The 15,966-nt window shown below is 47.3% G+C and overlaps 1 protein-coding gene across 1 annotated transcript in view; it reads left to right on the top strand.

Annotated features, from left to right (window-relative positions):
• Nucleotides 1–15,966, top strand: part of ITGA9 (integrin subunit alpha 9) — a 296,584-nt gene that overhangs the window by 39,433 nt on the left and 241,185 nt on the right. The window contains exons 5-8 of the mRNA XM_081247512.1: nt 4,095–4,162; nt 9,864–9,993; nt 12,537–12,622; nt 15,265–15,333. Of these exons, the coding sequence (XP_081103638.1) occupies nt 4,095–4,162; nt 9,864–9,993; nt 12,537–12,622; nt 15,265–15,333 (353 nt within the window). The remainder of the gene's footprint in view (nt 1–4,094; nt 4,163–9,863; nt 9,994–12,536; nt 12,623–15,264; nt 15,334–15,966) is intronic.

Here is a 15,966-nt window from a genome sequence, read left to right as displayed (position 1 = left end):
GGACCTCTCCACAGAGGGAGGGTGTGTGACCTGGGGATGCTGTGATGGGACAGCCCCCTTGTCTCCACACTCACCCCCCTTCTCATAGCTCTGTGGTAGAGGCTCTCCTGCCTTCTCCAGTATGGGCAAGCAAAATCGAGCTTTCTAGCATACGGGAATGATAGATTGCCCTATGTGTATATATTTTTTTGAAGAAGAAAGGCCTGTACTTTAGAACTGGATTAGAGAGAAACTACAACCTGCCCTTTATATATATATATGTATACACACACACACACACATATATATATACATACATACATATAAAATATATAAAATATTTTAAAATATATATTTGTATATATTTATATATATATATGTATTATTATTTTTTTTGCAGAAGGTATCAGGTTAAAATAACAGTGGCGTCCTTAACTCATGGAAATAGCACTCAACAGAGTGAAAACAACTGAAGCATGCTGTGGTCCAGGATCCAGTGTATCTGGCCAGCATCTCTTGGGAAGCCCCCATAGCCCAGGCCCGGACCCTAAGGGCCACCACTGCACCCTGAGGTGCCAGTTTACCTGTTGTGTGGCCTTGTTCACTTTACAAAGTCTTTCTTAGATCATTTCTCACTTAATTAGGATTTTTGAGTATCTGGTAGGCCAGCACAATGTGGGTGTTTGATTTTTACTGGAAAGGAGCAGGCCAGGCACAGAAGTTGACTTGGGGTTTGGGTGGCTGTGCTTGCACAATGGTGCTGAGTCTTAAGATGTGGTTGATGAGGAATAGCTTTGAAGTGTTCTGTGAAGCCTGCTCACGTCACTTCTTCACAGGTGTTTGGCTTTTAGAAGAAGAGCACTTTGTACCAGGAGGGCCAGGCTTGGACACAGGCTCAGTGTCTCCCAGCGTGGGCCGTCCCACCTGTGTCCTCAGATCTTTGAGGACAGTCCGTGAAGGATCATGTCAGGGGGTGGGCAGGGATTGAAGAACCGGTTCTGAATATTCTGTGCAGTTTCTCTTGAGTCCCAAGAGGGAGATGGAATTGCCCAAGGCAGAATCAGTCAACCTAGGTTCGGAAAGCCCAGAAAAATCCATCCTGTGTGTCCTTGCCCTGCTCCAGTCACACCTACTTCCATCCTTAGGCCTCTGGGGTCAGTGACGCCACCGATTGGAGAAGCAGGATTCCTGGTACCCAGGACACAACTCCTCTTCAAGCAAGGCTGGGGTGGAGGTCACAGAGCCTGATGGACTGGAGGACAGAGGGTAGGGCTGGGAGGTCAGGGGGCACAGAGGTCCAAGGCGAGCAAGTTGGAGAGTCCAGGTGCTCAGTGGCTGAAAGAATGTGCCAGATCCTCTTGCATCTCCGCCTGGGGCCTCGGGTCTGGGCACGGACTGCAGCGCGCACACCTTCCCTTAGCAAAGCCTCACCTGCACACACTGTATCTTACACTGGGCTGGTGTTGGGGGTACTGAGATGGGTGAACTCATCTCGGTGTTGAATAAACTATGTGATAAACACATTTTGAGATGGGGAGAGGGTATCACTTACCTTTACCTACAAGGTCACCTGGGCACAGAAGCTGAGGAGGGGTTCTGGAAGGCTGTGGAATGTGAAATGTCAGATAAACATACCAGTGGAGCCTTCCTAGACTGGAGTTGCCACAGCTGCCTCCCAAAGTGTGTGGTGCTGTGGGGAGCGAGGAGGCATAGGAGTGGATCCTGTTCCAGGTTGAAGGGGTTAATCAGAGTACAGGCATTTCTGGGCAGTCAGAACATGGTCTGTCCTCTCAGGAGCCATGGGTGCTAGTCAGGAGCCCCACGTGTTTGATTCCTTGCTCTAGAGCAAGCTGAGAAGGCAGGTATAGAGCCTGGGGTTTCAGGAATGTCGGAGCCGGTGAGATGGTGACTGCTTCCTGTGTGTGAGGCCCACAGACCTCGGAAGAGGCCATCCCAGCTTGGGGAGTTGGGCTGACCTCTGAACGGTGCCACGATGCCGGCTGAGGCAGAGGTGCTGGTCAAAGGGCTTCCCCTGCGGCCCTTTGGCCTGGGGTGGGGTTGGGACCCTCCCAGCTCCCAGAATGGCTGTGGTCACCTCAGGAGCCCGGGGCCTGCTCCTGGCTCAGCGCTCGCCAGCAGAGTGTGGGGATGGGGTAGAGAAAGACAAGTTTTCCTGTCTAGTTTTGGAGCCCCTGTCACAAAAGAGACCTTGAGACTGTTTTCTTTAAAACATGAAAGGTTCCCACATAATTCCTATTCATGTCCTAAACTTACGAGGCTGAACTCGTGTGTCCTGCACTGTAGTTTCCCTCAGCTCGTGGGGGCTGAATTTCCTTTCTGTGTTTCATTTGTCTGAGACTTACAATCGGGTGAGTGGGTGGATATGCTTTTTGCCGGACCTTCCACATTTAATATGACTGTTCTGGTTGGGACATTTTGACCCTTTTTGCCATTGTGCTATTTGCTATAGGATTTATTAGTTTTTATGGTTTCTTGCCATCGTACAATTTGATGCAGGATCTCTTTATGACTTTGCATAAGTCCCGCTCCCAGCCTTGGTGCAAGATTTTGCAGAGAAGTGTGTTCTACTGTCACTGGGTTGCTTTCTGGCAGGGCTGTGAGTTCTCTTTGTAATAACAGGACAAGGTAGGAGGAACTGAGTTAGCCCTCCCCTGGAAGAGGAGTAACTCCATTGACATGCTGTTGTAATTTAGCAGTTGGTTAATGGCCACTTACTGGAGAATGTTACCAGGCTCTGCAGTGAGTGTTGTTAGAAAATGAATTCCTCTGTGTATTTCCCCAGGGCCCTTCTGCTTCTCCTACAGGACATAACTCTGGAACCACAGGAAGTGGCACTGTGTTGCAATCACAGCTTCACTGTTCCTTTGTATTATTTATTTTGTGTTTCAGAATTAAGTATATTGCTTTTAATGGAACCAGAGACTTGTCAGGAGCCCAGGGGGCGACATGGGGGTCACTGGGTCATTTTACTGGGTCTCTTGGACCTGCAGGTGCCCGGGGCAGCCGTGAGCCTCTGTCCAGCAATGTCAGTTTCACATGTAATTAGAGTCGCCTAAGCTGAACATCACTCCATCTCCATGCCTTTACCCATGTCATTATTTCACATGGCTTGTCACCTTCTGGGTTTTGTGTAATCACTCACTGCAAAACCTTTGATCAGCCACAGAGGTGAAAGAATGTGAATTTCCGAGTCTGCCGAAATTGGATAGAATTCTGGCTTTGTGACCTCGGACGAATCACTTGAACTTTCTGAGCCTCAGGGGTTTTACCTGTTAACAAATGGTGATGCGGGCTCCCAGGGATGAGGGATTGATGAAATGGTGAGTGGGCACAGCTGACACAGTGCCCAGAACATGCTAAGCTTAAAATGCCAGCTGAAAAATGAAACAGTAGCAACAGAGTTCCCGTTTGTTGGGTTGGAGTATTAGGAGCTGAGGGACAGGTGGGGGAAGAGAACTTATCCAGTTGTTTTCTTTTGGATCCATTTGTGGAGGGAAAAAGAGATCTCCCCTTTTCCTTCCACACAAGGAAGACAAGAGGTGTCAGTGATGGTGTCACCGTGCTGTGGGGCCGGTACGGCGGAGTCCCTTCTTCCCGCAGCCCCTGGGCTCTGAGGGCTGGTTTCTGGTCGCACGGTGGAAAGCATATTGCCTTCAGCTGGATGGAGTGTCTTTTTGGGAGGCTTGGTCGTCTCCCAGGGGACTCCACACTGGGATGGCCACATCATTCCATCTCTGTGTCGTGTTTTCAGTTTTTTCTTCCTCCTGGGGCTCCCGTCCTTTCTGAAGTGAATGAGATAATTGTCACCGGCCTCCCACTTAATTACTATGGCTGCTGCTTCTCCTTTCCCACATGCAAAGAGGAAGCCCATCAGGGCACTTGGCAGCCTCACTACCTGATGGCACCAGAGCCTGGATTTTTGAGGTCTGGTGGATTCCTGAGACTTTTCTCTGCGCCCCAGTCTGGATGGCGTCCCTGGGCCGGGCCTGCGGCCGCACTCAGTAACATACCCAGCATGCTCAGGCGCTCCGCACACGACTGGCACACACTGATGAGGCTGTGGTTTGCTTCTCTTCCCTACCCTCCCCTTCTAGAGTATAAGAAGAAGTATGGAGAGGAACACGGCTCCTGCCAGGCTGGGATAGCGGGCTTCTTCACTGAGGTGGGTATCACTCTTTGGGCCTTTCTCTTCTCTCATGGGTGTTCATTGCCTGCATGGCTTCCCATCATATGGTAGATTAAAGTCCAAACTCTGTGTCTCGGCCCATGGGCCTGACTTTCTCCTTCACTCATCAGAGGACAACCCAGAGCTGTGGGAGGGGATGGGACAGTGAGGGGGAGAAAAGGCCTATGACACCCACTGGTTTCAGCTGCTGCTGGACCATGCCAGATCCTTACTGGCATCATTATTACAGAGGTCCCCACGCGTGGTGTTTTGTGCACAAGTGCACATTTCTGTAGGTGAGCTGCACAGTAGAGGAACTGCTGTGTCAGAAGCTCTTCAAAATGTGAATTTTTGACGCATGCTGGCAAATTGCACTCCAGAAACATTTACCAGTTGACACTCCCCCCAGTTGTGTGTCATTGTTCCTACATCCTCTAACCAACACTTAAAAATTTTTGTCATTAAAAAAAATGACATTGTGTTTTAATGGCCCTTTACCTAATTATTAGTGTAGTTGAGTATCCTTTTCAAATATTGGCCATTTGTGTTTATTTTTTCTGGAAATTGCCTGTTATGTTCTTTGCCCATTATTATGTTATTTTTTAACTGTTGTTTTACTGATTTTTAGGATCTTGTATTTTCAATAGTAATCTCATATCTCTTGAATGTGTTACAATATTTTTCACCAATCTTTTACCTGATTTTTAAGTTTGCTTAATGGTGTCTTTACTATATGGGCATTGAACATTCATACTTGGTCAAATCTGTCAGTCTTTTTCTTTCTGGATTCTAGACCTCTCTGTTAGGAAGGTCATCCCCATCCTAAGAGCATGAAATATTCACGTTTATTTTATTCTGCCACTTTTATAGGTTAAAAAATATTTAAATCTTTAATCCATCTTAGATTTATGCGTTCAGACATTATACGGGAGAAATGAACTTCATTGTTTTCCTAAATGTGTGGTTGGTTGTTCTTTTTTTTTTTTAATAAATTTTTAAATTTTATTTATTTTATTTTTTTTGGTTGCATTGGGTCTTTGTTAATGCGCGTGGGCTTTCTCTAGTGGCGGCGAGCTGGGGCTACTCTTGGTTATGGTGCGCGGGCTTCTCATTGCGGTGGCTTCTCTTGTTGCGGAGCGTGGGCTCTTGGCACGCGGGCTTTAGTAGTTGTGGCTTGCGGGCTCTAGAGTTCAGGCTCAGTAGTTGTGGTGCATGGGCTTAGTTGCTCCTTGGCACGTGGGATCTTCTGGAACCAGGGCTCGAACCCGTGTCCCCTGCACTGGCAGGCAGATTGTTAACCACTGCGCCACCAGGGAAGCCCTGGTTGGTTGTTCTGATACTGGTTTGTTAAATGTTTTCTTTATCCCCATTGATTTGAGATACCATCCTGCCATATGCCAAGGTTACCCATCTTCCATCTCAATAAGCCTATAGAGGGTGTAATTTCTATGGCTGTTGTTCCTCCACTGAGATGTAGCAAGTATGACTCAACGCAGGAAGCAGCAGGGAACTGCTGTTAGGTTTACAGACACAGTGATGGCAGTGCCGTAAGAAAGTCTATTTGGGCTGGGTCTTGTGCCCAGGTGTCTGGAAGTGGGAGAGCCTGGAGGAGGCCAGGTTGGAGGCTGTGGTGTGGTCCAGCCACAAAGAGACAGGTCAGCCTATGGGGTGTTTTAGGAATAAAAATGATGAGGGGAGTCAGAAAATATGAAGGCAGTATCAGTGGGCTGGGTGACCAGAGGACTGTGGGGGGGGTGAGGAAGGAGGTTTTATGCCAGGTTTCTGGGGAACACTGGTGCCGGTGGAAAGGGGGCTGCCCAAGGAAGAATCCACTGGGAGACGTAAACTGATGGGTCTGCTGTATACACATGCCATGTGAGGTGATGGGATGGGACACTCACATAGATGTTTCTAGAATCCAGCCTTGATTTGGCCAATGCTAGTATGTTTCTGAGGGGACTGGGTATGCTTAGCATAGGGCCGGGGTTGGGGGGCTCTGAGCAGAATGTCTCTTGTAGACAGTGGGAGGAGAAAGTCAAGTCATTGCAGAAATGAGAACTCATTGGAGATGTTGGTGGGGAGCTAGGGGAGAGGAAGAGTCCCTGGGAAGAGATGTCTCCAGCCAGAGAGTCAGGGAAGACGAGGGCACTGGGGCTAGTGGGGAGGAGGAGGAGGAAGGACAAGGGTGTGGAGGGGAACCCGGTGGGCCGTGCCAGCTCCGGATTACCAGAGGACCTGCTGGGACTCCACAGCCTGAGGGAAGCAGGGTGCGGGCAGCAGTGGGGCTGGTGTGTGGAGCACTGCAGGGAGCCGGGCGGCAGTGAGCAGGAGGGCTCAGTCCTGAGCCGGCCACTCGGGGCCTTGGCCTCTGCTTCAGTTCCCAGGCTTTTGGCCTCCCTAAACAGGAGGTCTTTGAACTCCCAGTCTCCCTCGTTTCTGGAACTTCAGCTGTTGGAGGCCAAGCAGGAAATACGGTTGAAGGGGTCAGGCAGCACTGTGCCCCTCTCCTGCCCTCCTGCTGACCTTGTCACTTGGGTTTGCCTTTGCTGGGAGCTGGGCTGCCCCTGCACAGGGCCGGCAGCTGCCTCCCAAGCTGGACGTGGTTCTGTGGCCTTCCGGTCATGGCCATGTTGCCCCAAACTACTCTGGCCCAAGGCGACTGCTTGACCTGAATGTCAGTGACCCTGGGATTATCAAAGCTGTTTGAGTTATGGACACTGCATGAATTTTAGCCCAGCATTGAGGACAAGGGAGAACTTCCCGGGAACATATTTATTTTTGTAGCCTAGGATAACAGAGGTAGATACTTCTAAGCAGCAAGAGAAGACTTGGCCCAACCCTGCTGGTGTCAGGGCACCACTGTGAGAGCCTGGGGACATCTGGGTGGAAATCCATCCAGCACAGACTTCTGCCACAGATCCCGAGGACTATTCTACCCCCGCTTGTGCCAACCTACAGGGCACAGAGGAAAGCCCGTGGCTCCTCTCAGGCAACTCCAGGTACCTGTGTGCCTCAGGAGGTTCTGCCCCTTGCAGAAAGGCCCATGCTATTGATCGATGGAGTTTCGCACACATGATTCAGGCAGTGGTGGCCTTGGGCTTTTGGAGAAGCTTGCACTTCTGTGTGTTGCATTTGCGTTGTCTGTTCCTGGGTGGTGAGGAGCCAAGCATTGATGACATTTTCCTGGCACTTGTGGACAGTGTCAAAAAGGCCCAGGCTGCACCCACAGCGGATGGAAAAAGCCAAGTAGGAGGGAGTTCCAGGGAGATGCTGTTTCCTTGCCCCCAGCCACAAGGGTCTCAGGCTGGGCCTCAGTTTACCTAGTTTGAGCTACAGGGAGAAGGGGGCATAAACAGTAAGAGGAGAGGGAAAGAAACCAAAAGCTGTTGGTTTTAAAGGTTTTTGAGGAGAGCGATGACCTTGTTTTATTCTCTTTGTAATGTTTGAGAGAGGGGATGCAGCGATACGTTAGACATACATTTCTCAACTTTTATCCTGGATTAATCTGAATCATCAGAAAACAACACATCCACTGCCTGGTGTCCCCAAGAGCCTTACAGGCCTCTGGTGGTGCTCAAAGCTTTGGCTCGTGAAGAGCTGCTGGTGGAGAAAGCTCTCCACTGTGTATATGACTGGCACTGGGGATACTGCTCATTTTGTCTTTCTGTGCCCTTTGTGTTCGGGCACTGATCACAGAGTCCTTTCTGAGCTTAAGACCAAGGAGAAAGTCTCCCTTCTCTGATGATCATTTGTCTTTCTCATGCCCCTTCTAGAACCAGCACAGTCCCTTGCACAGAACAGATGACTATAAGGGGAATGAATGAATGCACTGCCCATGTTTTCCCAGGGATGTGTCCTAAGTGCAGAAAGTGATATATTTTTATAAAACAGTGAGATACCCCTGAGGGTATCCAGTTTCTCATCCTCTTAGCATCCTTGGAGATGGATTGGATCTCAGAACCTTAAAGTGAAGTGCTTCTCAATGGTCATTCTTGGTCCACACCTTCATGAATTATCAACAGCAAACCATTCAGGCAGGAGTCTGGTGGCTTTCCTTCCAGCCATGCTCACACCCTGTTCTTTGGTAAGGTTCTTACCCGAATTGACCATAGAACATGTATTGTTCAAAGTATCGTCCTGATACTGCTCTTGCCATACACGTGCTCTCCTTTCTGTGTGCTCTGTCCTCCTTTCTCTGCTGTTCTATTAAGATGGCTCTGGCTTTTTCAGACATGTGCTCCCAGGGAATTCAGTGTCACTTTATGAAATGTCAACAGAAACTCAGAATTCTTAGGGCGGGATCTAGCCTCCAGGGACTTGTTGGAAACCAGCAGCTTCTGACAGCGGTGAGGCCAGCTCTGTAGAGAGGGGCCAGCCTGGAAGGATGTTTCTGAAGTATAACAGTGCGGGGACCCTAGAGGCCAAGGGTGGTGTGTGTGTGTCAGTAACAAGAGCATGACCTGTACAGTGTCCAGCATCTCCATGAGCCCAGAAGGCCTGTATCTTTGGGGTTTTTGTACAGCTGAGGGGTTTCCTCTAAAACTGCCTTTATTTTAACCCTTTTGGGTAGAATTTTTTCTAAACATTCTGTACATTTCCTTGTTGCCTTACCCTGGGATTTTTTTTTTTTTTTTTTTTTTTTGCGGTACGCGGGCCTCTCACTGTTGTGGCCTCTCCCGTTGCGGAGCACAGGCTCCGGACGCTCAGGCTCAGCAGCCATGGCTCACGGGTCCAGCCGCTCTGCGGCACGTGGGATCTTCCCGACCCAGGGCACAAACCTGTGTCCCCTGCATCGGCAGGCGGACTCTCAACCACTGCACCACCAGGGAAGCTTCGTGGTTTTTTTTTTTTCCTGGGAATGTTTTACAAAGGGATTTGATTGATCTGTGGATCTGGTATAAGTAGGAGATGCTTAATAAATATTGTGGAGTGAAAAGTTAATGAATTTGTTAGAAAAATAATTTTTATTATTTCTTACTGCAGTGTAGATACTTTAGAAAATATAGATAATCAAAGAGAAGGGATTTCCTGTTGGGGAAGGCTGGGGAAGGAAAGCCTCGATGATGTCTTTCTCTATTGGACTTACTTCACTGAGCATAATGCCCTCCAAGTTCATTCATGTTGCCGCAAATGGCAAAATTTCATTCTTTTTTATGTCTGAGTCATATTCCGTTGTCTATATGCACCACATCTTCTCTATTTGTTCATCTGTGGATGGACACTTAGATTGCTTCAGTATATTGGCTATTATAAATAGTGCTGCTGTGAACATTGGGGTGCTTGCTGGGCCTGTTTTAATAGTAGTGTTGTGTCTTGCTGTCTGTGGTCTCTTCTCTCCCTAGTCCACATCTTTCCTGTAGTGGGCCTCTCTGCTCTCTTGTTTTAATTGTTTTGACTTTGCAATGAGCCTTTAGTGGCCAGAAAACCCAGCTTCAGAACCATTCCTGAGAATGAGGACTGGAGGGGATTTCTCTGGAGTGTCAGTACATCTTTATCCATTCATCTGTTGATGGACACATAGGTTGCTTCCATATCTTGGCAATTGTAAATCATTATGAATATGAAATTTTTTTTATTGCTCAGGTGTGGCGTCTTTACTTTAATTACGAGTTCTTTGTTGTGATTGTGGGTCTCACCACACCGCCTTCTCCCCTCTTCAGTTTCCTTCCCTGTTTACCTTTGGATTTCTCTTCCATAGGAGCTGGTGGTGATGGGTGCCCCAGGGTCATTTTATTGGGCTGGGACAGTCAAAGTGCTGAACCTCACAGACAACACCTATTTCAAACTAAATGATGAAGTGATCATGAACAGGAGGTACACCTACCTGGGTGAGTAGCTCAAGGAGGTGACAGGTAAGAAAGGGGAAGTGGGAGTGATTACCACCAAGCTTGCCAGTGATTGCTTTACGGGTGGAAAGAAGAGTTCATTGGCTTTTACATCTGCTGTTCTACTTAGTTGCACTTTTAGCCAAGGGCACCACAACATTGAGCTCCACATATAGCAGGTAGAGAGAGGAGAACAAAGAACGGGACTGAATTAAAGCTGTGTGATTTAATTAAAAAGCTGACAGTTGAACCTCCAAGGAAGCAAACATTTTCTTTTCCTATTTTAGCAATTACTCGGGTTCAGATGATTAGATACAAAACGAGTGTGAGAGAATCCTGTTTTTCCATGACTTTCCTTTGGATGAGGTCTCTGCTTTCTGGTCACAAAACTGGTTGCAGGTAGAAATAATAAGAACCAGAAATTAGCATGATGGATGGTAACCTAATCCTGAGGTTTATTTAAAGGCTCAGAAAAACTTTTATTTTCTTAACCGTTTTAATCCTCTAGAAAGAAGGTAGACACAACTTAAGTTAGCAGCCACCAGGCCAGAATGACTCTGGACAAGACCATGCTTATTGGTGAACAGAGAGAGGCTGTCTTTACTTGTGTAAAAGACAATTTGACATGGCTCTTTTCTTTAATTCAGGCCCTAAATGCTGTAATTCTGGGCTGAAAATGAAGCTAAATTTAGCAAGGCCTAATGATGAGAAAACAATGTTCTTTCACACTCATTACACTTAACTTAAATCTGGGGGAGTCCCTGACCCGCTTTTTGTATGGAGATTCGCTTGTGAGTTGGCAGGAGGGACTGGCTGACTTGTCTTTTCGCCTCTTAAGTCTTTTGCCCAGTAGCACCGACTGTGATACCTTTACTCAGAGGCCCAACTCCTTAAATGCTGTCATTTATTGGGGACTTACTCCATGCCAGGCTCTGCATATGAAAGAAACCGAGGTACAAAGAAGTCATTTAACTTGCCGAGGTCCCATGGTTCATCAGTAGCAAAGTGGGGGTTTAAACCTGTGGTTTCTGAGTCCAGAGTCTAGGTGCTGAGCTGCCCACCTGTGTATGCTCTGCAGACAGCCCCGCCCGCTGGTGTGGACCCCTCGCTGGGCTGGGAGCACCTTGGAGGAGGGGAGTTTGTCTGACATTTCCAGGACTTGGTATAGTGCCTGGTGCAGAGGAGGGACTCAACACATGTTTACTAGGTCAGAGAATGAAGAGAAGGCAGAAAAGAGCCCAGTTTGGTTGTGGCTTTAGGGTCGATAGGCCCTCTGAGCCTCAGGGCCCGTGGCTCCTTCCTGTGTGCCAAGTAGAGGCCTTCATGCTGCGGGATTGCAAGGCTCACTTCAAGCTTTGATGTCACTCATAATAGTCTTAGGGAACGTGAGCCTCCAGTCTGAGAGAAATCAGCCACCTGGTGAGTAAGAGTTGATCATAATATGACACCATTACAAAATGCAAGCAGCTTATGGTCATAACATTAGGGTTTGAGGATGAGGAAAAGGTTTGTAGAATATACAGCAGCCTGTACAGGGTTTTTACTGCCAGCAGGGCTCTCAGAAAGCAGGAGACATTTAGACTAAGCTCAGACAACTTTTACCTTTGTTTCTAGATTCTTTTTGCGTCCGCAGATTCTTTGCTGTCATCCATCTATCCACTGACCCACTGTCAGCTTTTTTCTGGCTCTTCTTAAGAGGGGGTGTGCATAATGGTTCACAGCAAGGGTGATTTGGAGACACACAGATTGGATTTGGATCTTGCTGTGTGATCTTGGGTGTGTTGCTTACCTACATTTAGTCCCTGTTTCCGTATCTGTGAAATAGAGTTGGGAGATTAAAAGAGACAGTGGCATCTGAAGACATGTGTAAGAATGTTCATAGCAGCTTTATTCACAATAAAGCTGAAATAACTGGAAACAGCCTAAATGCCCAGCAGTAGGAGAATAAAGACATTATGATACCATCATACAATGGAACATACTCATCCATAAAAAGAAACTAGTACCATACTCAACAGCATGGATGAACCTCACAGAAGTTATGTTGAGGGAAGTTTGGAACAGGCACATGTAATATATGGTGACAGAAATCAGGAGAGGGGTGACCCGTGCAGGGGAGGGTAGTGACTGGGAGAGGGAATGAGGGAACCTTTTGGGCTCGTGGTTCTGTGGTTATAGTCACTCTGGCTGGTGATGTCCATGTGTACACACTTGTTAAATTCTACACTTTAGATGTGTGTACTTTACTGTATGAAAATTGTATCTCAAAAAGGAAAAAACAGATGTGGAGTATTTAGCACAGCACCTGTTCCAAAGAGGACACTCAGAAAGCACTCTTTCCTGCCCTGGAGTCCTTGTGAATGTGTCTTTTTGTGCGATGAGCCATTCCAGTGTGAGAAGACTGACAGCTGCCATTTATTCTCTGATATTTTATGTTCCAAGAATAACTGGATCTTAATTGTCCAGATAAGGATGCTTGAGAAACATTGTCCTCTGATGGATCTTCTTTCTCCACCCCTTCCTTGGTTTCTCCCCGTCTTCTGCAGGTTATGCAGTTACTGCCGGACACTTTTCTCACGTGTCCACCACCGATGTGGTAGGAGGTGCCCCTCAGGACGAAGGCATTGGGAAGGTGAGGAACAAAGTTTATGGAATAGCACGGGGTCAGATGGGGGGAGCATGCTGCCGCTCTTTTTGAGGTTTGTCAACTCACTTTGATGTGAACATTCTGCTGGGCGGCTGGCAGGTAAGTGATGAAATATTGAGGAATCATCTGTTCATCTCCATCCAGCCTCTTTTGAGAATTTACTTTGAAAGCTTCATCCGAGTATGAATACTATTTCCAGACCTCTCCATTCTCTGCACTTTGTCATCTGAGAATGTTTTTCATGGCTGATGCTGTGTGTGTGAGAGATGATTAAGATTGACCCGTGGTATTGTGCCATTCTCCAAAGGAAGGGTGTCCAGTGCTACCCAACTTCAAACCCTCCCCTCTCCCAAATCCTTTCCAAGTTTGACTTAATGGCACCAGGTCTAGTCCCAGATATCTTTGGGGCCTTTTTATTTATCTTTAGGCCTAGATTCTCACATTTTTTTCTCCAATGTTTTAGAAACAAGACCAGTTCAGCCCAGAGGCTAGACTGGGAATATATGGGTCTCTTTCCCTAAAGTATCTGCCCAGAATGTAGAAAAGACCCCATGGATCTAGGACTGTCAGAATCCCTTTGGGAATCATGGCATCTATGGGGCCTGAAATATGGAGGACTATGTTTGTTGGATCTTTAGCTCCAGGCTACAGGAAGTCCAGTTGAGTCGACCCAGATGAGTCAGGAATATGCATTTTAACAAGCTCCATAGTTTGTTTGATAGTTACGACTGAAGAGAGGAATGGTCTTTGGGTCTGAGCCCATAAGGGGTGGACCTTTGACAGAATCTGGCTATATCTCTGGGGGCTTGGAAAAGTGGATTCTGGAGAGGCCCAGACAGACCGAGACCACTGGTAACTGGAGCCTTCGGCCAGGATGTCAGTCTGATCAGCAGACAAGGCGTGACTGCTGGGCATTCATGAGGGTTGTTTTCCCGGATCCTCCTGGGCAGGAGTTAGGAGTCAACACTCAGATTTCTGGAGCACATGCCTCCCTCCCTGTCAACACTGATGCTATTTTCCTTGAAAACGAAGCCACGGTAAAAACCCAGGGCCCTGAGCACAGGGGAGGTGTGCAGATGAACTCTGATAACTTCCAGCAAAGGGTGAGTCTTTCCGAGTCACATGAGTTCCTCTGCGTGGTGGAGGGACAGAGCCAAGGGCTGTCCCCACATTGATAATCTCTTCTGGGGGAGGAGCTGCGTGTGACCAGGCATCTCTGTAGCCGGTAAACACGCCTACCTCCCAATTCACAGCAGTGTGGATGCCTCAGTGCTGCTGACAGCAGCTTTGTTTTGTTTTAAATCACCAGTTACAGAATACTTGATCTAATTATCTTCTCTTCAGGTGGTTGGCATAACTGTATAGTCCCTGTCAAGCCTTAGGATGATAGAGCCAGGCAGAGGGCATCCTGGATCTAGTTAACAAAGAGGAACATAAAAATGCTGCTTTCAGCTGGAGCCCCTGAGAGGTGCTGGGGAGACTGGTCATAGTTGACAAAGTTGCTGACGGTTCCACATTGCCAGGCATGGGAGCTGGTACAGATTTGCTTCCCAAGGACCCCAGGATGGCTCTCTGGCCTTCAGGATCTTGGTGGTTATCGTTTCTGGTATTGGGGCAGGAAAGCATTCACACTAAGATGGTGATTCCTGACCCCATGGGAGGCTCCCTGACACTGGTTCTCATGGGACGCTCGCTCTTCCCTTAAGATGCAACTTGAAAAAGAACTTCCACACTCATGTCATTTAGGAAGTTCTACACAAACAGTCTTTTCTGTGGTGGAGATTCATGGTGTAAATGCACAGGCTAAAGGCTTTGAAAGGTCCCCAGTAAAGGAATTTATTTAATGTTTAACTCTGGCATTTTGCAAACTAAACTCATATTTACCCAAGCAGATCTCATGACACTAACGTTCTGTGGAATCACTTTGTCTAAAATGCTCATGTCCATCCCTCCTCTTACACAGTTGGCCCTCCCTACCTGTGGGTTTCCACATCTGTGGATTCAACCAAACATGGATGGAAAATATTTGGGGAAAAAAATTCTAGGAAGTTCTAAAAGCAAATCTTGAATTTGCCACGCAACTATTTACATAGCATTTACACTGTATTTACAACTATTTACATAGTATTTACATTGTGTTAGATAGTCTAAGTAATGTAGGGATGATTGCCTAGGTTATATGCAAACACTACTCCATTTTACTTAAGGGACTTGAGCCTCTGTGGATTTTGCTATCCTGGGGGTCCTGGAACCAATCCCCCACAGACGCCAAGGGATGACTGTATTGTGATACCTGCTAAAGCTCTAACTAATAGGAAGGAAGGAAGTGTTTCGAGGAAGAAAATCCTTTTCCCAGGAGTTGACTTTTTGGTAGTAATTTGGAAGCTCCTTAGGTCTTACTGGGCATGGCTCCCGTAAACAGTGTGGCTCAGGAGGCATGGAGGTGATTTCTGCCTCAGGATTGAAGGACAGTTTCTTTGCAGAGTGCGTAAAATGATTTGTCATCAGCTAGTGTAGGCACACCTGCATGTGTCTGGTCAGGCATTTACATAGAACTCCCAGAAGGATGCTGATAAATATCTTTGGTCATTGCTTCCATCTTAACTGGATTTTTTTTCCTTCCATAGGTTTATATTTTTAGAGCTGACCGAAGATCAGGCACCTTAATTAAGATTTTTCAGGCATCAGGTAAAAAGGTGAGAGCCTTGGGATTAGTGTCTTGTTTGTTTGTTTGTTTGTTTGAGAGATGTCATCATGTGGGAATCAGTTCTTACTTTTTAGAATATTGGTTTAAAGGCCCATCTGTGCCCTACATTTACATGGCATGTTCAGTTGCATGTTGGAGCCTTTACCTTCTCAGCATTGTGTGTGACCTGCAGATTCCTGGGATTCACGCATACTGAGACGGGGAGCGAGATGCGTTTGTACACAGCCAAGTTACAGCACAGAGGTCTAAAAGGTTGTCCATGGTTCAGATACTCATCAAAATGACTATGTGCTCTGTTTCTTTCTGCCTTTATCTTTCTGCCTCTCTGTCCCTCTCCATCTGTCTTTCTCCCAGCTCCAGAGAGATCAGGCATTGTTGAGTACAGATACATGACTGATTATTTTCAAAGGAGGCAGGCAGATAGATGGTTCTCACTCTCCCTATCTCACCAACCCAAAGCTGCCCCTCCTGCTTACATCCCAAGCCCTCTGCCACCATCGCCATGGGAACTGCTGCCACACAAAAAGCAAACAAATATCACCCGGTTCCTTTTAGAACTTTGAAATAGAAATAGCTGGGGAAGGCTGCCCTGAAATTAGTCCTGGGCAAGGTTTATCTGCCT

The sequence above is a fragment of the Mesoplodon bidens genome (assembly GCF_964165515.1).
Source record: "Mesoplodon bidens genome assembly, chromosome: 10".
NCBI classification, from domain to species: domain Eukaryota; kingdom Metazoa; phylum Chordata; class Mammalia; order Artiodactyla; family Ziphiidae; genus Mesoplodon; species Mesoplodon bidens.
The sequence above is the reverse complement of the archived record's forward strand: the minus strand, read 5'-3'. Positions and strand labels throughout refer to the sequence as shown.